Below are 18,419 nucleotides of genomic sequence, written 5' to 3' on the forward strand. Positions count from 1 at the left end.
GTAGCGAGCGAAAGAGAGAGTGAGAACGGCGTGGCTTAAATAATAAATGTAGTACACGCTTTGAAAGAATTTACTATGCTTTGGCAAATGGAAGTTATAAAAACCGAATACAAGCACACACACACACACACATACACACACTTACGTTCACTCAAACACATTTGCACACACACACACACACACATACAGGCACATGTGCATGGCATATAAATAAACAATGCCCCTATATAACCCGAGGCAAAGCGAAGTAGTGGAGAGGTAGCGGCATTTCCATATTGTTGCTATAATCAGCGGCTGCTTTGATTCATCTGCATGCACGCGCGATGCCGGGACATTGAAGCCATTGGCTGTGGAATGGGCCAGAGATCGGGCGGGGAATAATACCACCACCAAGTCAAAGCCAGAGCCATAGCCATAGAGCTACATATAGCCGTAGCTGTGCTGTAGCTGTAGCTAAAGCTAAGTCCAAAGCCTTAGCCCGGTGCCAGCCACCCTATCATCATCATCATCATCGTCATCGTCATCATGATCATCGTCGTCATCAAAGTCAACCCAGCTCTGGGCGAAGCAACCACCAAACAGTCACACAGACTCCGTTGATTCCGTTGGCCCAACTTCAACTCCGACTTTTGGCTGTGCCGTGCAATTTAGTGCTGCCCATATTATAAAGCACGATACAGCACGAAGCGAAATTTATAAGAGTACATTTTGCAAAAAGTTTGTATAATAATAGAATTCTCTAGTAATTTGCATATACATATATATTTTCGTATTGCCAGCTGATTATTATGCGAGCTTTGTAATTATTTTACACAACAAGTCAAATAATTTGGTTTGTTTATTGGTTCGGTCGCGCGGCGATAAATAATCACGACCCGCTCGCATTACTAATGTCGTTCAAATATCGTTTCGAACATGTTCGTGTTCGGTGTTGGAAATCGTGTTCGAACAACAACCACTGACTGACGCCCCTTTTCAGTACGTGCGGCAAGTGTTGGAGAACCTAGCCGCGGCCTTGCCCATAAAACTAGCCGGAAAAATGCTAAGTCCCACAATAAGGAAGCTAAAAATAAGGATTTAGATGTTTTAGCCATAATATTAGAAGTTTAATTGAAATGTAATTTATTTAACTTTATTAATTTTATTTTAATAAATAATTTAATTTATTTTTTTTATAAAAGTCTGATATGCACAAGTCATTAATATCAGATAAAAATATAAATAAATCAAGTTACATATATTATTTTTCATACATGTAACTTTATTAAAATATATTATATTAACAAATTATTATTTAGTACATATATAATAATTAACATATTTGCAGCCATTGCAGAAAAGTGTGCTAAGGTAAATAAAATATTCTATTTGCTTGGTGTAGAAGATAAAGAGCTAAAAGTAGCCATTTTGTGGCTGAAGCAGCTGTGTGCTTAGCAGCCCTTTCTTTACTCTGCTCTCTGGGACTCGCTGTGTGCGTTCGTGTGTATGAGTGCGCTGAGTGTCTCTGTGTGCGATTGTGTGTGTGCCTCTCTGTGCTTGTGTGGCTGTGTGTGTGTACTTGTGTGTTATCTCGCAGCCTGGTTCTGGTTCAGTTTTCGTTTTCCGTTAGTGCAGCATTTATCCTCGACGACGTTGGTTGGCCTCGCCTTCGCCCTCAGCCATTGTCACTGTCGCTGTCGCAGTCGCCGTTGAAGTCGAAGTCGCAGTCGTTTGTCGCCTTTTCGCTGGTGTTGTTATTTATTTGTGTGTGCGTTTTTTTTTGTTTTTTGCTGCTTCTGCTGCTCTGCTCTCGTTGTGTGTGCACGTTTTATTTATTGTTGTCGTGTGTTGTTTGTTTGTGTTTTTGTTATGGTGCCAGTGCCAACTTACCTGATATAAAAAAACAACACACACACAGGAAAAAAAAAAAACAAACTCAAACAAGGTGCGCAGACCTGGAGTCAGGGCCACGGCACATGTTGTTAGCTAAACCAGCGCCCCAGAACGCTTGCCTCACATCCCCCAGCCCCTTTAAGAAGCCCGGGACACTAACCAATAAGTAAACCCCAAAAGGCAGCAGCAACAACAACAACAACGACGACTACAACAAGACGCAAAGTAAATTCAAAACGAAACTAAACGACAGTCCACAGTTCATCGCAATAGTTACAGTTACTCTCACGCCGCGTGGTTTCAATCGCAGCATGCTTTCAGCTGAGGCACAGTTATTGCTGCTGTTCGTGTTGTTGCTGGCGCAGCCAAAGCTCTGAGCAATCGCCAAATCACAAACACAAAACGGCAAACAGCAACAACAATCACAGGAAGAAGGAGAAGAAGAACAAAACAAATAGAAATACACAAAACGCGCTGCGTCCGCTGCTTCACTAAATGCAGTCGACGTCAATGTTGACGTCGCTGTCGTCACAGTCGTCGCGTATTATGGGCCTAACCAAACAGCAACAACAACAACAACAACAACAGCAGCAGCAACAACAACGCCAACTTCAACAGCACTTGATACAAAAATAAACAAACAAAATCAATCAATTAATCAATCTGTGAACGCCCCAGGCGTACGCCCTCGCTCTTGTACACCCACGCCCACGTCCACGTACACGCCCACGCCCACGCTCGCTTTAAACTGCAGCAGCAACAACAACAACCACAATAACAAGAGGAAGGACAAATATAGCAACAGCAACAACAATGTTCCAGTCAATTGCATTAGTGCTCGTCCTGGTTGCCGCCCAGTCTGTGGCCCAGGCTCCGAAGGATGCGAATAGAAACGCTGCCGCTGCCGCTGCCTCTGGCTCTGGCTCTGGCGCGCCTGCTGTCCAGCTGCAGGCAACGGAGACACAAGCGGCGACAGCAGCAGCAGCGGCAGCAGCAGCGACGCCATTCAGCAGCAAACAGCTCACCAGATGCCGCCAAAGCTGCTATCAGCAGGTAAGCCCGGCTCAGGCCACTAAAGATAAGACGCACTTGATGGACACTTGTATGTAGGACTCGTCCGCTCGCTCACCCTCTCGCTCCCTCTTATGGTCGACTGCGCCGAAAGACGCTCGAGTGCGACTTCAAGGTTAGAGGCTCTCTCAGTGACTCTAGCTGTTGCCCCTGCCCCTCCACCTCGTCCAGTTGGGCAATGACAATGGGTCCGACAAGGGCAACGCCGGCACTGGGAAAACAGTTCGATACTCTGTTCAGAAACTGAAGTGGGGTATATGAGATGGTGATGGATGTGGATGGATTGTATGGGAGTTACGGCATTGAAGTAGGCGCAGGCAAATACTCATGTTCATGTCACGTCATGTTTGTCTAAACTTGTTTAATTATGTCAGCCACGCCCTCCCCCATCAGTGGGTAGGCAACACACAGGTTAACACAGGTGAAAAGTTTGAGTAAACAACAGATATTCTGGTGGTTGGAAAATCACCCATAGGTTTGCACGGCACTGCAGTAGACTAGGGCTGTACGGTTGTAGAGTCTTTGCGAGATTTTGTGTTAGTAAAAATGATAATTGCGTGACACGATCTACTCACGAGTTTCACATTTTAAGCATTAGAGTTTTGGAGTCCTCAATAGATCTTTACGACAGCAGCACCTAGTCTTGCCCTTTAGTTGGCATTGATACTAATGTAAAATGTGGATATTAGTATCAATGATGACATCGTGACACGCCCTATTGCTATCGACAGGACCTACTACAGTCTACGATTCACTATTAGATCATTGTATTAGCATAGAACAAATCGCAGCATGACCACGCCCTATGCATTAATGTTCTACAGTTTGCAATCAATGACAAGGCATTATTGTCTTTAAGTCAATCGCAGAGCAGTATTAGAGTCATCGTAACTCCTTTATTGGTATAAAGAGACGACGGCGTGACACGTTTTACTCACGAGTCGCAAGTAATGCATTTTCTTTTGTAAAGTTGAAGTTTACTTTCAGGTGATTAGATTCGATTTAGTTAACACAAGTGCAATCATCGTGACAATCATCGTATGGCCATTAATATCATACAAAAAGAGACAACGTGTTACGCTTCACTCACGACTTCAATCTTCTACATAGTTACAGTTTGAGAGGTACTGTCCAGGCATTACAGTTTCTACTGTAGAGGGAGAGTAGAGAATCTTTAGTCATCGTGGGCCCCTTCATTAGTATCAACGTGACACGCTCTGCTCACGAGGTTTGCTGGCGTCTTAGCCTCTCCCGGGCGTGCTTCCTCTCTGCTCGAACAAAACAGGGTATGACGTAGTCGTTTCTACGCGCCTGCAACGTTCTCACTGGTTTCTTATTTTATTTTTTTTTATGTGGCTGCCCGCCTTTATCAGCTCGCTGACATCGCTGTCGCTGTCGCTGTCGGTGCTGCTGCTGCTGCTGCTGGTGCTTCTCAGGTAGCTGCCTCTGTCAGTTGACAATGTCAGCTGGGTGGTCCACGCCAGTCATAGCGCTACTAATAGAGATTAGGCAACTGAAAACTGAAAAACGGAAAGCTGGGAGGGCGATCAAGAAAGGAGCCACAATGCCGCAAGGGCAATTGGGTGTGTTTTGTCAAGCGTCGGGCAAGAGCAAGAGCAAGAGCAAGGGCAAGGGAGCGCGCTCCGCTCGAGGGTAGGGCACAAAAACCTATTTCATTCAATGACTGTGAAAACTAGTATTCAAATATACTTAACATTGAGTCAGAGAGAGGGAGAGAGAGAGAGAGGAAGAGAAAGAAAAAAAACAGCAAGACAAAAAACAATAACATAAACGAGTCCAAAATTATGAAGTGAAAACAGGAAATGGTCTCAGCAGAGAGACACACAGTAGCTGCATAGATCTCTTGGTACGTCTGGTAGATAAAGCAGGGTTCACTGAAGGTAATTTCAGGATCACAATTGTCGTAAATCATTTGGAAACAGAAGAATACTAATAATACTTCTATTGCAGTCATATGCAATGGGAAGTTATCTGATTTAGTGAGTTTACAAAAAAAGTGCCGCCTCTAGGAGTTTCACTGAACACTGCGCTGATATTTCGAAAGCCAAGAAAATATGATAAACCCGTACTGCTTATGCTATACAGAAGTATGTACATATATTTATAGTAAAAATTCCATGTCTTTAACTTTTATGGGCAACTAGATTGTTGCTTTCAGACGGAAGAACGGACCGACATTAAAAGGGAAGCACAAACGGCCACGCCTATATCGACTCTGTTCGTCGCCCAGACCAAGATTATGTATATGCGTAATAGGCTCCGCCACGCCTCCTAGTGCCTCTTAAACCAAACGGAAGTGCAGTCTCTTCCTATATGATTTGTATGTGCTCATAGCCCACTCCAGATAAGCCTTATTCAAATGTAGAGCGTAGACTAAAATTCCAGATAAGTTGCAAAAATAAGTTTGTCACACAGAAACTCTATTTAATAATGCTTTAAATGTTAATTTCGAGAGCTGTCGAAAGTTCTGCTCTGACTGTGATATGAGCAGACAAATGTTGACACATTACGTGATTGAAACAAATATGAGTGCATCTGCTCCATGCGGCAGTGCTCGACTGGCCCAATATCCTGGCGTGTGTGGAGAAAATCCTTTGCTCTAAGTAATCATAATTCTATCAGAGCTAAGTCGACTTGTTTAGAATTTGGATGAAGCTGAATTTGAGATGCATTTCTATAAATGAAATTGCCTGAAAGAACTTGCGGCAAATTTCTTGAGCTCTCCGTCTTATCATTCCAAATGTTTACTCTCAGGAATTATAGTATAACATGGGGCCCTTAAATTGATTGTAAAGTAACTATAGTTGTTTAATTGTAATTTTTCCTCAAATGAACAAAATTGACAAGTGAAAATGCCGAGCTGCTTGCTTAGAGAATCTAGCTTAAACTGAATCGATTCTTGTGAGTAATATCAGTTGCTCTAAATCTAATACTGCTTGAAGAACTTGAAGAAGGCAATCAAAAGTGTTAAGACTTCTGAGTATCTCAACTAAAATCGTAAATCTCTAGATCTTATGCCAAATGAAATCCTATATATATATAGGAATTCCCATCAAAAGCTATTTTCATCGATAGCAATATTAATATTATGGAAAAATTGCACAGTTTGTCTGAGTCTTCGTTTATGAATAGATTATGGATGCGTATAGGAATACCTGCTGTAATTTGTATAAGTTACTATAGCTTCCATCTATTACACACCCAAACCCAATATACCCCATTGGAGGCAACGCCAATGAGTGCTCAGGGCCTTTGTGTGTGCATCTAATGGAAGAGGCAAATTTCTGCTGATTGCCATTGCGTTAATTAATGCAATTTATTATTATGTGAAATGTGAAATAATGTAACTTTGAATGTATTATTGTCTGCATGTGTGTGTGAGTGTATGTGTGTGTGTGATTGTATTTGTGTGTGTGAGTGTGTGCGATGTCGAATGAAAGTCAATGCATTATTTGTTGTCGCATAATTTATTAAATTATTAAGCATTATTATGTAGGTTAACCAATTCAATCCGTTTGGCTTTCTCTATTTGCATTTTGTTTCTGAACATCTATTTAGCATTCAGCGAAAAAAAAAAAACTATATATATTAAATATTTTTGCTGTTGATTATTTCTGCATAATTTCTTTAATAAGAAGTCGCTTTGATGGGCTTAACTTTAAAATTTAAATTTAATTTTCATCTGTATCCAAAGTTTCTTCAAATCCATTGAAGATGTAGAAAGAGAGAGTGATAGAGAGAGAGAGAGAGAGAGAGAGAGCGAGAGAGAGAGAGAGAGAGAGAGAGAGAGAGAGTGAGAGAGAAAGAGAGAGAGAGAGAGAGAGAGAGATAGAGAGAAAGAGAGAGAGAGAGGGAGAGAAAGTAGAAGGAGGCGTTCTATACCCCATAAAGCATATATATTCTTGATCAGGACGACAAGCTGAGTTGATATGGCTTTATTCTTTCATTTATATATGATAGGTATGAACACCTTAATCTCAGAACATAAAAGAATGAAAGACGCTCAATTATTCTTTGCAGAACTCATTTTAAATAATAAATAGCTCTTTCCAATATCTATTTAAATATTATTAAACTTCAAAATTCTGTGTCGTGTTTTATCGTTTTCATTTAAGATTACGGCAAACTAAGTTATTATATGTGATATCTTTCTCTCTATCGTATATGTCTTTTGGGTTGGGTTTTTCATTTTTCACTTAATTTGAAAACTGTATCGAATCGCTCGATTTACCTTTGATGTGGCAAATGCATTCGAATTAGTTCCAAGTCATCCCAGATTGAGCATAGTAAAAAACCGTGAATATTTTCGTTGTCAAACTGGAACCGAAGGGATTCGATATTCGCTTCTCGGGCATCGATTGGGCTAATGTCACGTTCCAGTTTTTGGGGGTTCACATTGATGCAATTGCGTTGACCTTTAAGGGTTGGTTGCAAAGGACTGCACGGCCGTGTGCATTGCGGGCTAATTTCACGCCTGTCCGGCTCTAATCCCCGGCCCAGTACGAGCGTCGCTCAATCAGCGCCAAATTAACACCATAAAACTTGGCAGCCACCAAAAGACTTTGTGCCATTGCAATTTGCCTGACTACTTTTTGGGGGTGCTGTGTATGAGAGAGATAGATAGAAAGAGAGAGAGAGAGAGTGTGTGTGTATTAAGAAATTCAGTCAGTCTCATTGTCTGTTGTCTCCGAGTCAGCGTGAGCTTGTGACCCAGACTCCAGGCTCGGATGCGATTCGTAATGCCAGCTGCGTATGCTGAGCACGTAGCCTTTGGCTGGTGGTGGAATCTGTTCCGACGGGGCTTCAATAATTGACAAGCGCAGCATTTGGCGACTACGTGCCACAACCAACCAACAAAAAAAAAAAAAAAAAAAAGTGGTCAACGAGCATTTGCAATAGGCATTGGCAGCGACAGCAGCAGAAGCAGCAGCACCAGCCACAGCTCATAAAACTGCCTCAAAACTGACCTGGATGGGTAATTTATGTGGCCTGGGTGTTAAGCGATGTCCAATTCCGTGGGCAATTGCATGTAAAAGTTGTTCGTTGCCTGCGTTTAATTTATATCGGCCACTAACAACAACAACAACAACTATGCCAGGTAGCCCACAAGACGCTCGAACGGGCAAGGCCGATGAACGGCTAAGGGCGTCGAGCGAAGGGCGCAGGGGGAACGCAACGGTAGATGGCCTACGGTACGGAACGGACGCTCTATGTGCGTCTGGAGTTTGCCTGCTCAGCGTTTTCATTGAGAAGTGTGTGGTGCGTTCGCTTCATTCATGGCCAGACTAGAGAAGAGAGCGTGACACGCTAGACTCACGAGTGTCGAAGAAGAACTTTCGATAAATGTAAAGATATATACGTTTTGGGCTAGATATGGTTGAAAGAGTGAAAAGTGCAACGGAATAATTTGGATTTCATAGAATTATATAAACTTATTATTAGAACTATATAGATTCATTAAAGGAGGAGGTATCAGAGAAGAATGATATATAGAAAGAAGAGAAGCAAATAATAAGAAGAATATCATTGGAGATGAAAAAAGAAGAAAGTAAGATAAGCAACAGAGATTAAAAATGATAAAGATCATAAAAGAATTTATGAGTAATATATGAGTAATATATGTATATGAAGAAGAAGATAAAGTGGGATAGTATAGCTTGGGATAGTATATGAATTAAGGAGATAATTGAGGAGATAATTGAAGGACATATTGTGCGCCAATTGAAATTATAAGCTCAAAATATATAGATGAGAGCCAAAAGAAAAGCTAAATATGCCCAATTAATCTTACTCAATGTGTTTGTGGATAGATATGATATATGTACATATGTATGTATGTATAAACATGTTGATATATATTTGTAAATATATTGAATTGTCAATTACAATTAGGCTAACGATGTTGATGGGCAATCAAATCACGTTGCCATCTCTAATTGATATTGCCAAAGCCATTCATTCAGTCAGTCGCTCATTCATTTGCCGCCTTATTGTTGTTACTTATCGCCCAAGTTGTTTCGCAAAGGCCAAAAATTCAATTGAGCGGAAAATATGTTGTCTTTGCGATTTTCCTTTTGGCATGCTCGTTTATCTGGCCGCCTTATTGTGTAATGATGACAAAGTGCTGCTGCCGCTGCCGCTGCTGCTGCTGCTGCCGCTGCTGCTGCTGCTGTTGATGGCAATGATGCCGAAGTCGATCCGGAATGCTGCTGGTTGCCAGCTCCTTTGTGCTAGCCTGATGTCCGCCATCTCGTTCCAGTCAGAGTCACAGTCACAGTTAAAGTCGATGTGCCTCTGTCTCTGTCTCTGTCTCTCTCTCTCTCTTTCAGTCTTTGTCTTCGTCTCATTCTCATTCTCATACTCAGTTCGCATCAGCACATTCATTCATTTGTCTGCGTGCTCATTCATAAACTAAACGGACAGGCACCGAGATCCGGGCTGTGGGCCTTTTTGCACTCATTGCTTTAGTGCCCAGGACGTTGTCCAGCTGTCGCTGCTGCGTAGCTAAAGCGACAGTTGACAAAGGCTAAGCAGGCAGAGCCAGCTATTCACCGCTTAACACACAGCAGTCGCCGTCGCCATCGCCGTCGCCGTCGCAGTCGGCGTCGCAGTTGCCGTCACATTTGCCATGTCCAGTTAGTTCACAGTTTCATCTCCTGCCGGCAGCGTAAAAATTTCAATTCGCCATACAACTTTGCGGTCATTTATACAAACAGACACACGCGCACAAATGCACACACACACATATACACATACATACACTCTATCATTTCTTTTTTCTTTTTACACACACACACTCAGTGGGAGTTCTATCTCTGTGTTCTTTTTTTCTGCGTTTAGCCAAGCCAGGCCTTTCATATTACAGTTACAAATTTGCGTCTATTGTTGGTAATGGTGATGCTGTGGCGTTGTCCTCGACCAGAGCCAGAGCCATAGCCAGAGTCGGAGCCAGTTCCAGTTGCCAGTTGCCTGCGGCGCTGTGCCTGATTACTTTTTCTAGCTTACTTAAAATTCGATTAGGCCACGCCCACTAACTAACTTTTTTGTTTGTGTTGTTCTGGTTTTTGCCATACGTCTGCTCGGCTCCCTCTCATTTTCTCTTTCAGTCGCTCACTTTCCCTCTGCCTCACTCTCTAAGCATGCTTCTTCTTTTATTTTGCAGTTTGCGAGGGATTGGAATTATTGCACGGATTTCGTTGATTGCAGAAGCGTAAGTACATGCCCCGCCTCCAGCTCAAACAGCAGCAGCATCAACATCAGTAAAAGCTCCCTACACGCGCTCACGCCCCCAACGCCTCACCGCCCCACCGTCCCACTCCATTTAATGATAAGTACAAAGACAGCGGTTAGATGCGATAACAACAGCCTGAATAGCCTTAAGCCATGGCTTCCTAAACCATCCAGCAACAGTTCATAATTATTATGATCCCTTAACCCATTAATGTGCCCGATGAGTAAATGCTTTTGCCGCTCCAACTAAATACTTCGCTAACAACTATGAAATTTTAATGCAATGCTAATATACTTGGCTTCAAATTAAGTGCTATCTGGAGGCCAATTTCGAGGGAGTTGTATGTTCCTCTGCATATATTCTGTGAAAGCTCTTAGCCGGATCTTAATTTATTTAAATATCGCGCTTGATTTTAAAGCACACCTTGCTTGCTTTTATTTTATTTTTTTCTATGGCGGTCTAGCGATAATTAAGAGATGCAATCCGCTGTATTCACATTTTTGAAAGCCCTCAAATCACTTGAAATTGAAAAGTTTCACATAACAAATTTTGATTGCATGGCGCAAACATTTTCTCCAAATATGTAACGTTTTCAATTTGAAGAGCATTCCATTTCAGTTGTTAGCCAAGGCTAAAACGGGCATTTACAAAGCTAAAAAAAACCAAAACAAAAAAGGAATAGAATAAAAATGGCCGTGCTGCAATGCCAACAAAAAACAAGAGAAAAATAAAAACAATAAACGTCAAATCGAAAAAGCAATTTAAAACTAAGCAAAAAAAAGCTTTGTAAAATGAATGCAACAAAAAAAAGGCACTTTTCAATGCTAGCGCATCTAATGCCTGCAAAACCTATCGATAGTTTTGCAGGCTGAGCTAATTCGCTGATCAAGACAAAAAAAAAGTACATGGAAATTTTTCAATACTGGCGCAGCAAATGCCAGTCCTGTAAACATATCGATAGCTTTGTTTTTAAGCTACCTCAATAAAGGCCAGCTTATCGATAGCAGAACATTCGCAGAGATCCTCATTTCGAATGCAAACAAACATTCAAAATGAAATTCGCCAGAAATCTGACGCACAGATTGCACAGGAAACGGTTATTTGTGTGCGTATTCAAGTACGTGGGCGCATTAATGGGTTAAATCTCGTTGCTTTCGATTGCTGCGGGCGGCTGGCAAAATTGCGTTGGCAATTTGCGACTTTTTCATCCGCCCCACCATATCCTGCAGCGATATATACATACATCTGTATGTATGTATGAATGTATGTATATATATGTATGTATATCTCTGCTACTACCGTTATGCTTTTGCTTTTGCTGTTTGCGCTTAGCTTTGGCTTTGGCTCTGCCATTTTCCTAATGTCGAAACCATCCACAGTGTTGGCAAAACTGCCACAGGCAATTGGCGCCCTTTGAGCTGCGCGTCCACCATGCCCAACGACAGGGTGCCCTGGTGCTGACCGACATCGGATGGGACGAGATGATTGCGAACGCATCGCGTCAATGCCTGATCACCTGGGAGGTATCCGGCGGCGGTCTCATGGGCAACCTGCTCACAGACACAGCACGCGCCGAGCTGTCACTCTGGCCGGATACAGTGTACAACATACAGGTGACCTGCAAGCATAAGGTAAGCCAGTTCAAGTCCACAGCCTTTGACCACAGTGTGTGACAGGATAGAAATTGTCAAACCATTCTGTTTGTAGCTAACGGGTCTGATGCGGCGTTCACTGAAGCTCAATGTGGACACACATCGGCTGCTGTCAGCGGCAGCGGCAGCCAATCGTTGGACAAATCCCAGCCTGTTGCCCCTAAATGTGGATATGCTGCCAGCGGCAACAACAACAACAGCAACAGCAGCAAAAGCAATAGCCACAGCAACGGCAGCAACATCAGCAACAGCCACACCACCACCGCCAACAGCAGCAACAACAACAACAACAACGGGAGCAGTAACAGCAATTTTGCAACGCACTCGACCCACAGACCGTGTGTACATCATCAGTGCATTGCCAACGGCCAGCCAGCTGAGCGGCGTTGTGTATCCGGCCTTTGGTGCGCTGGCTTTCTTCCTGGCATTGCTCGTTATGTTCCTGTTTCTGCGTCCGCAACGCAAGCGGGCCACTGATGGGGATGCGGACACCGCATCTCTACTAAGCGGACGTCGCTCGCGGCTCTCCATGGACAACTCAACGCTGCATGTGTAGGCGCTCAAAAAGGCGAATCGAGTTAAATGACAAAATAACAGCAATATCAGCAGCAACAACAACAACAACAACAACAACAACAACAAAAAGAGAGAACTTGTAGTCGTTCATGTCTGACTATGTGATATTCTGCACCCAAATTGTACATAACATAGATACACATACACAATACAGACACATTCACACACAAGCACATACACACAACTACATACATACATACCTACTATATATGTAGCCTACATATACTATACTATGCATACTATACATAAATGTGCGTATTAAAACATATATAGTTATCAAATCAAATATCTCACATCAAGTCCAAAAAAAAAAAGAAAGAAAGAAAAAAAACAAACAAAAACAAAACAAATGAGAAAAAAAGTTCGCTCAATCGTACGATTAAGTTTTACCTTTTTTTAGTATTTAGGGCCAAAAACAAAAACAAAACAAAACAGTCATAAATTATATAGAATATATATATATATACATACATATACATATTAACTATATACATTAACGCGTACACTATATACATACATACATATATATGGTATATATAGATATAGATATATGCCATATCCTAGTTATACATCTATAGACATAATTTAGGGGCTGCGGCCAATCAACTACATACACCAAACTAAATGCAACAAATTGCTACAAATTTTTATGCAACATACAATTTTTTTCTCGTCGCGTCGCTTTTTTCAAAACTAAACTAAACAAACTAAAACTAAATTATAATACTAATAAAAAAAAAAGAAAACATACAAATATACATATATAAACAAAAACAAAATGGAAATCTTAAAGATCGCATGTCGTTTTCAAATTTGTCGTCTATATAATAATATGAATTTAAAAACAAAACATAAATGCATAAATTCCAATTAAATCATACCAAAACAAAACAAATTAAACTAAAATCAAAATGGAATATTTTTCAAAATTTTTAAATGTTTATATATCTAGCTAAAATGAAAAAACAATTACAAATTCAAAACTAACTAAACTACATAAATCTAATGCAAATTATGTACTTGAGCAAGTCAAAAGAAGAAGAAGAGCAAAACCAAAAAAATGAAAAAGTCAAAAAAGAGAGAAAAAAAGCTTCGCTACGCAAAATGCCTGTAAATATCTAAGCGTCATTCAGATAAGATAAAACTTTTTTTTTATATACATATATACATATATATATACACATATATGAATATTATCGAAATCTAGCTCTTTTCCAGGTCAAAGTATCCTAAATAGTTTAAGCAGCAGCAGCAGATGAGGCTACAGCAAAATCAACTGGATTCATGAAATGTAAAATCTGTTTGTCTGACATACATACATACATATATGCATATACGATACATACCTACATACATACATAACTACATACATATATACCTAATCTAATGATAATCAACTACAGATTTGTAGTACTCAATATATATATATATATATATTTACATGTATATATATTCTCAAAGACTAGCAAACTGTTTGCTTTCCCCCAGATCGGACCAAGTTTGTGGCTTGAGTTTGATTCGATTCAGTTTTTGAATGTTTTTGGACTAGCCTCTAGTCGAATGCAAAACACATATACAACCATACATACATACATATGTAGTTAGTTTTCTATTGTAGCATTCCCGATCCCCCCCAGAAGCAACCAAGATAGGCGGCAAATCGAAAAGCGAAATACGCTCGTATGTATGGCTATCTAGATAGGTGACAGCAATAGAGTTCAGCCTAGAGACTAAAACAAACGCAATTAAACCAAAACTATATAACTCTCTCTTTCTCTATATATAGAGATATATACTATATACTACATAGATACACATATAACCAGGCTGATGAGGAGAACTTTTGTGCAGAGTCTGAAATATATATATATATACATATATATAGGTATTAGTTAAAAAAAAAACAACTTGTCAATCGATTTACCGGAAAAGAGCATACAAGATGCGGTGCACACCGATCGATATACTATAAACAACAACAACAAATCATAAATAATACGAGAATATAAATTGTATCAATATATGTATTCATACAACTATATATATATGTATGTGCATATATATGTGTGTGTGTATATTTGAATAATTCTAGTTGAAGTTTAGTGTGTTTTTTTTTACTATTATTATTATTATTGTTTTACTCATTTATTTTTTTTTTTAGTTTCTGCATTTAGCATTATTATTTTTATTTGATTATGTAAATATAATTTGATTTGTTATTGCAGCGCATTTTGGGTTTTATTTGTGCTGTTGGGTTTGGATTTGGGGCTCGGGCTTGGGTCTGTTGGCATGGGAATATCATTTGCCATGGGCGGCGTGCGCGGGGGTGCAAGGGGGTGCGAGGGGTTGCGCGCTTGTTGCCAAACTAACCCATCGATTTTTTCTCTCTTTCTCATTTCATTTGTGCTCTGCGCTGCGCTGCGCTGCGCTGCGCTGCGCTGCGCTGCGCTGCCGCATGGATGTTGGTTGATAAAAACAACAAAATGGATAACCACTTACCATATAAATTGGAGCCGCAAAATATGCCAACGATAAAAAAGAAGCAGAAAACAAAACAAAAATAACAACAGTTACAAAATAGAAGCAGCTTTTGTTGCGGGGGTGTGTCCGCAGCCCTCCCCCCTTCCCCCACACACACGCCTCGTCAGCCGCCCCCAGCGTTCATGATGGAGGCGTGTGTTGTACTTTATCCAATTGGTATGCGCTCTGGCTTGGTTTACCTAGTTATGGAGCTGGCAGGCATTTTTTGTTGTTGTTGTTGTTATTGTTTTTTTTTGCCTTTTGATTATTTTGTTGCAACATTTACATTTATACATTTATGTATTTGTATGGGTTTTACCTTGTTTCTTAACTGTTTGCCATGAATAACTCTCCCCCTCTCTCTCCCTCTTGGCATGCATAATTCTGCCCTACTTTGACTTTTACGATTTTTGCTTACTTAGCCCCCTCCCCCCAGCCCATGGCCTAGGAGATGCATTCCCTATTTACTAAATGTAATCAATGGCAACTTTGACAACATCTCTTTAATTGGCTTATAATAGTTTACTCTTCCTCTTCCTTTTCCTTTGCCGCGTTTCGTTTTTATTAATATTTCTTTTTTTTCTTGAGATTTCTAATGGATTTATTGGTTGTTTTGACAGTTGTCTGCGCTGACATCTAAATGGATCACTCTATTTATCCAAGCAACAGTTCGCGCGCTCTCCCTCTCTCCCTCTCACGCTCCCTCTATCTGTCTCGCTCTTTGATAATATGAGCTGTTGTGCAAACATTTGAAATTCCTTAAGCTCAAATATAGGAGTAGAAGAGCTCTTCTAGACGCAATTACATGATTTGTTTTACAATGTAACACTTTTTCCTCTTCTCATCTCTAACCCTACGTATGTGTGTGTGTGTGTGTATGTGTGTGTTATCTCTTGAGTTGCCGTTAGCTAAGTCCAACATCGTTACAGATTTTTCCACTTGAGGATTTGTTTTGAATTTCAATACACACACAAAAAAAAAAAAAAAAAAAAAAAAAAAAAGAAATGACGACAACAACATAAAGAAGCAGCATCTTGTTGAGACTTTAGGTAACCCAAAAGGGGCGTGCACCCACACTAAACAAGAAAAATCTCAAGTTGCATTATCTCAAGTTCCATTTGGAGTTGAGTGAGGCCAAAGGGGTTCGGGCTGCGGCTTCACCTAGCTGAGCCAGCTGCTCCAATCTGAATGGCGGATGGGGGCACTTGGCTGGCATTTGTTGGTCGGCTTGACGGGGGCTGAATTGGATTGAATGGGGCGGGGCAGGGCAGGGCCGAGCTGCGCTATGCAATGCTATGCCGGCTGGCCACTTGGCTTTCAGCTCTCAGCTCTCTGCTCTACACTCTCCATTCTACTTGTGCTCAAGCACTTTTTATAAACCAAATTAAATTTATATGGGCCTCCGGCAGTCAACAACGCTCGCTCGCCTGCCCAGCACTTGGCACCCAAAACTCATACAATACCCCCTTCCCATTCCCGTTCCCGTTCCCATTCCCAGTCCAATTTCCATTTCCATGCTCATTCCCATTCCAAATCCCATGCTATTCCACCTCTCTCTCACTCTCTCTCTCTCTCTTTCGCTCGCACGCTCTGTGGGCGCTGTCAACTGCCAATTAGCTGAGCATTTTTCAACATTTTAAATTGTCTTGCCGAGTGCGTGGCCCCAGCTCTGGGGCAACACTTGAGTGAGTCGTTTTATGCGACACAGCCTTCAGATTTTTACCCCAGCTTTCTTTTGCTTTTTTATTGTAGTTGCTGTTGTTGTTTGTTTTTTGCTGTTGCTATTGTTATTGTTGTTGTCGTTGTTGTTGCTGCTGTCAGCTGTGCAGCGCGTGCTTCATTTATCAAAAAGCAATTACAATGTTATAGGCAATTCGATGCTTGATTCAGCAAGAGCCCCATGGGCTATAGACACACTGGCTGCTGCTTCATCATCAGCAGCAGCAACAACAACAACAACAACATCATCAGCCCACCTGCTAAAACAAAGGCAAGAGCAGAGCCAACTCAGCTTTATTTCGTTTATTGTTGTTCTACATCTTCATTTTTTTGCTCATTTTTACAAATACATACATACATACATATGTATATATATACATATAAAAGTATATATAGATAAATTGAAAAGAAAATTCAAGTTGAAAACAAAAAGAAAAACCAAAAAGCATATAGCGCGTACCTACAAACATATTGTATTACAAAAACAACACAAATTATTAACTTTAAGTAGACGAAAAGACAAAAAAAAAAAAGCGCAAGCAAAGAATACAAATGAAGATGCAGAAAAAAAGCAACATGAAAAGAGAAAAAATAAAATTAGACTACAAAACTCAAAACAAGCGAAATGCTAGAAACCACTAGAGATGGGAGAAGAGGTGGGAGAGCAGAGCCCACTAGCGATGGGCAGCAGCACTAGAGAGGAGACAAGAGGCGGCAACAGCAACAGCAGCAGCAGCAGCAGTGGCGATGCCGGCGCTCACTAGAGAGGAGAGTGCAGAGCGTAGACGAGGCAATGGCAGCGGATGAGCAAGAGCAAGCAGAAGAAGACAAAAAGCGAGCATGTGTTTGTGCTATAAAAGGTTTCTCATTACAATTTTTGGCCAAGGGTCGCATCGTTGCACAAAATTACTTTTTGTTGTCGTTGTTGTTGTTTTTGGTGCTTCAAATGCTGCTGCTGCTGCTGCGTCGCGCTCTCAACGCCAGCGGCGCTTTTAGAGAAAGTGGTGGTTGTGCGGCGGGTGGGGGGTTGGCGGCGGCGTCCTTAGTAGGTGTTCGGCTGACTGAAGTGGCGGGGCGGCAGCAGCTAAGGGGCAGCGGGCACAGGACAGGGCGATTGATATACAACACACAGCCGCGCTGTGATACACACACACACAAACACACACACACCTACACATATACCTAAATATATACATATGTATGTACGTTTGTATACATTTATATATATGTAGTATATATGGTACACATAGAGATGCTTATGCTGTTTATAGCTAACAGTTGCTGTTCCACAAACAAACACACCCACAAGCACGCGAGCTCATACACAGACACACACCCACACACACACACGCGCACACATAGAGAGACAGCAGCACTGTAGCTAGGGCGGTTGCACGTGACATGACCAAACATGTTCGAGGCTGGCAGCAAGCGCTAGGTTCGATGCAAAGGATAAAACGTATTCCACATCCCAAATGGCAGCCAAACGAAGCGGCAGTGCGTCGGCGCCTTGCCACAGCTCGCTCACACATACAGCCACACATACACGCATACAGATGCACACAGACACAATGGGCAGGAAACAGGCAACGAGCACAACAACAACAACAGCAACAGCAACACAATGAAGCCTTGCCTTTATGCCTTGCTCTTGATGCTGTTGCTGGTGGTGCTGTTGGTGCTGCTGCTGCTGCTGCTGCTGCTGCTCTTGGCGTGGCACAATTCGCGGGCGCTGTGCTCACATTTAACCTTACCAA

General features: G+C 41.5%; 1 protein-coding gene across 1 annotated transcript; it reads left to right on the forward strand.

Annotated features, from left to right (window-relative positions):
- Nucleotides 1–1,585: 1,585 nt before the first annotated feature.
- Nucleotides 1,586–13,273, forward strand: fend (forked end). Its single transcript, XM_089263105.1, has 4 exons — nucleotides 1,586–2,925; nucleotides 10,127–10,174; nucleotides 11,575–11,826; nucleotides 11,903–13,273. Exons 1-4 carry the CDS (start codon nucleotides 2,686–2,688, stop codon nucleotides 12,401–12,403), a joined length of 1,041 nt encoding a protein of 346 aa, XP_089119231.1. The 5' UTR covers nucleotides 1,586–2,685; the 3' UTR covers nucleotides 12,404–13,273.
- The last annotated feature ends 5,146 nt before the right edge of the window (nucleotides 13,274–18,419 follow it).

The sequence above is a fragment of the Drosophila navojoa genome, chromosome X (assembly GCF_054131105.1).
Source record: "Drosophila navojoa isolate 15081-1374.11 chromosome X, UAZ_NAV_1.0, whole genome shotgun sequence".
Classification (NCBI taxonomy): Eukaryota; Metazoa; Arthropoda; class Insecta; order Diptera; family Drosophilidae; genus Drosophila; species Drosophila navojoa.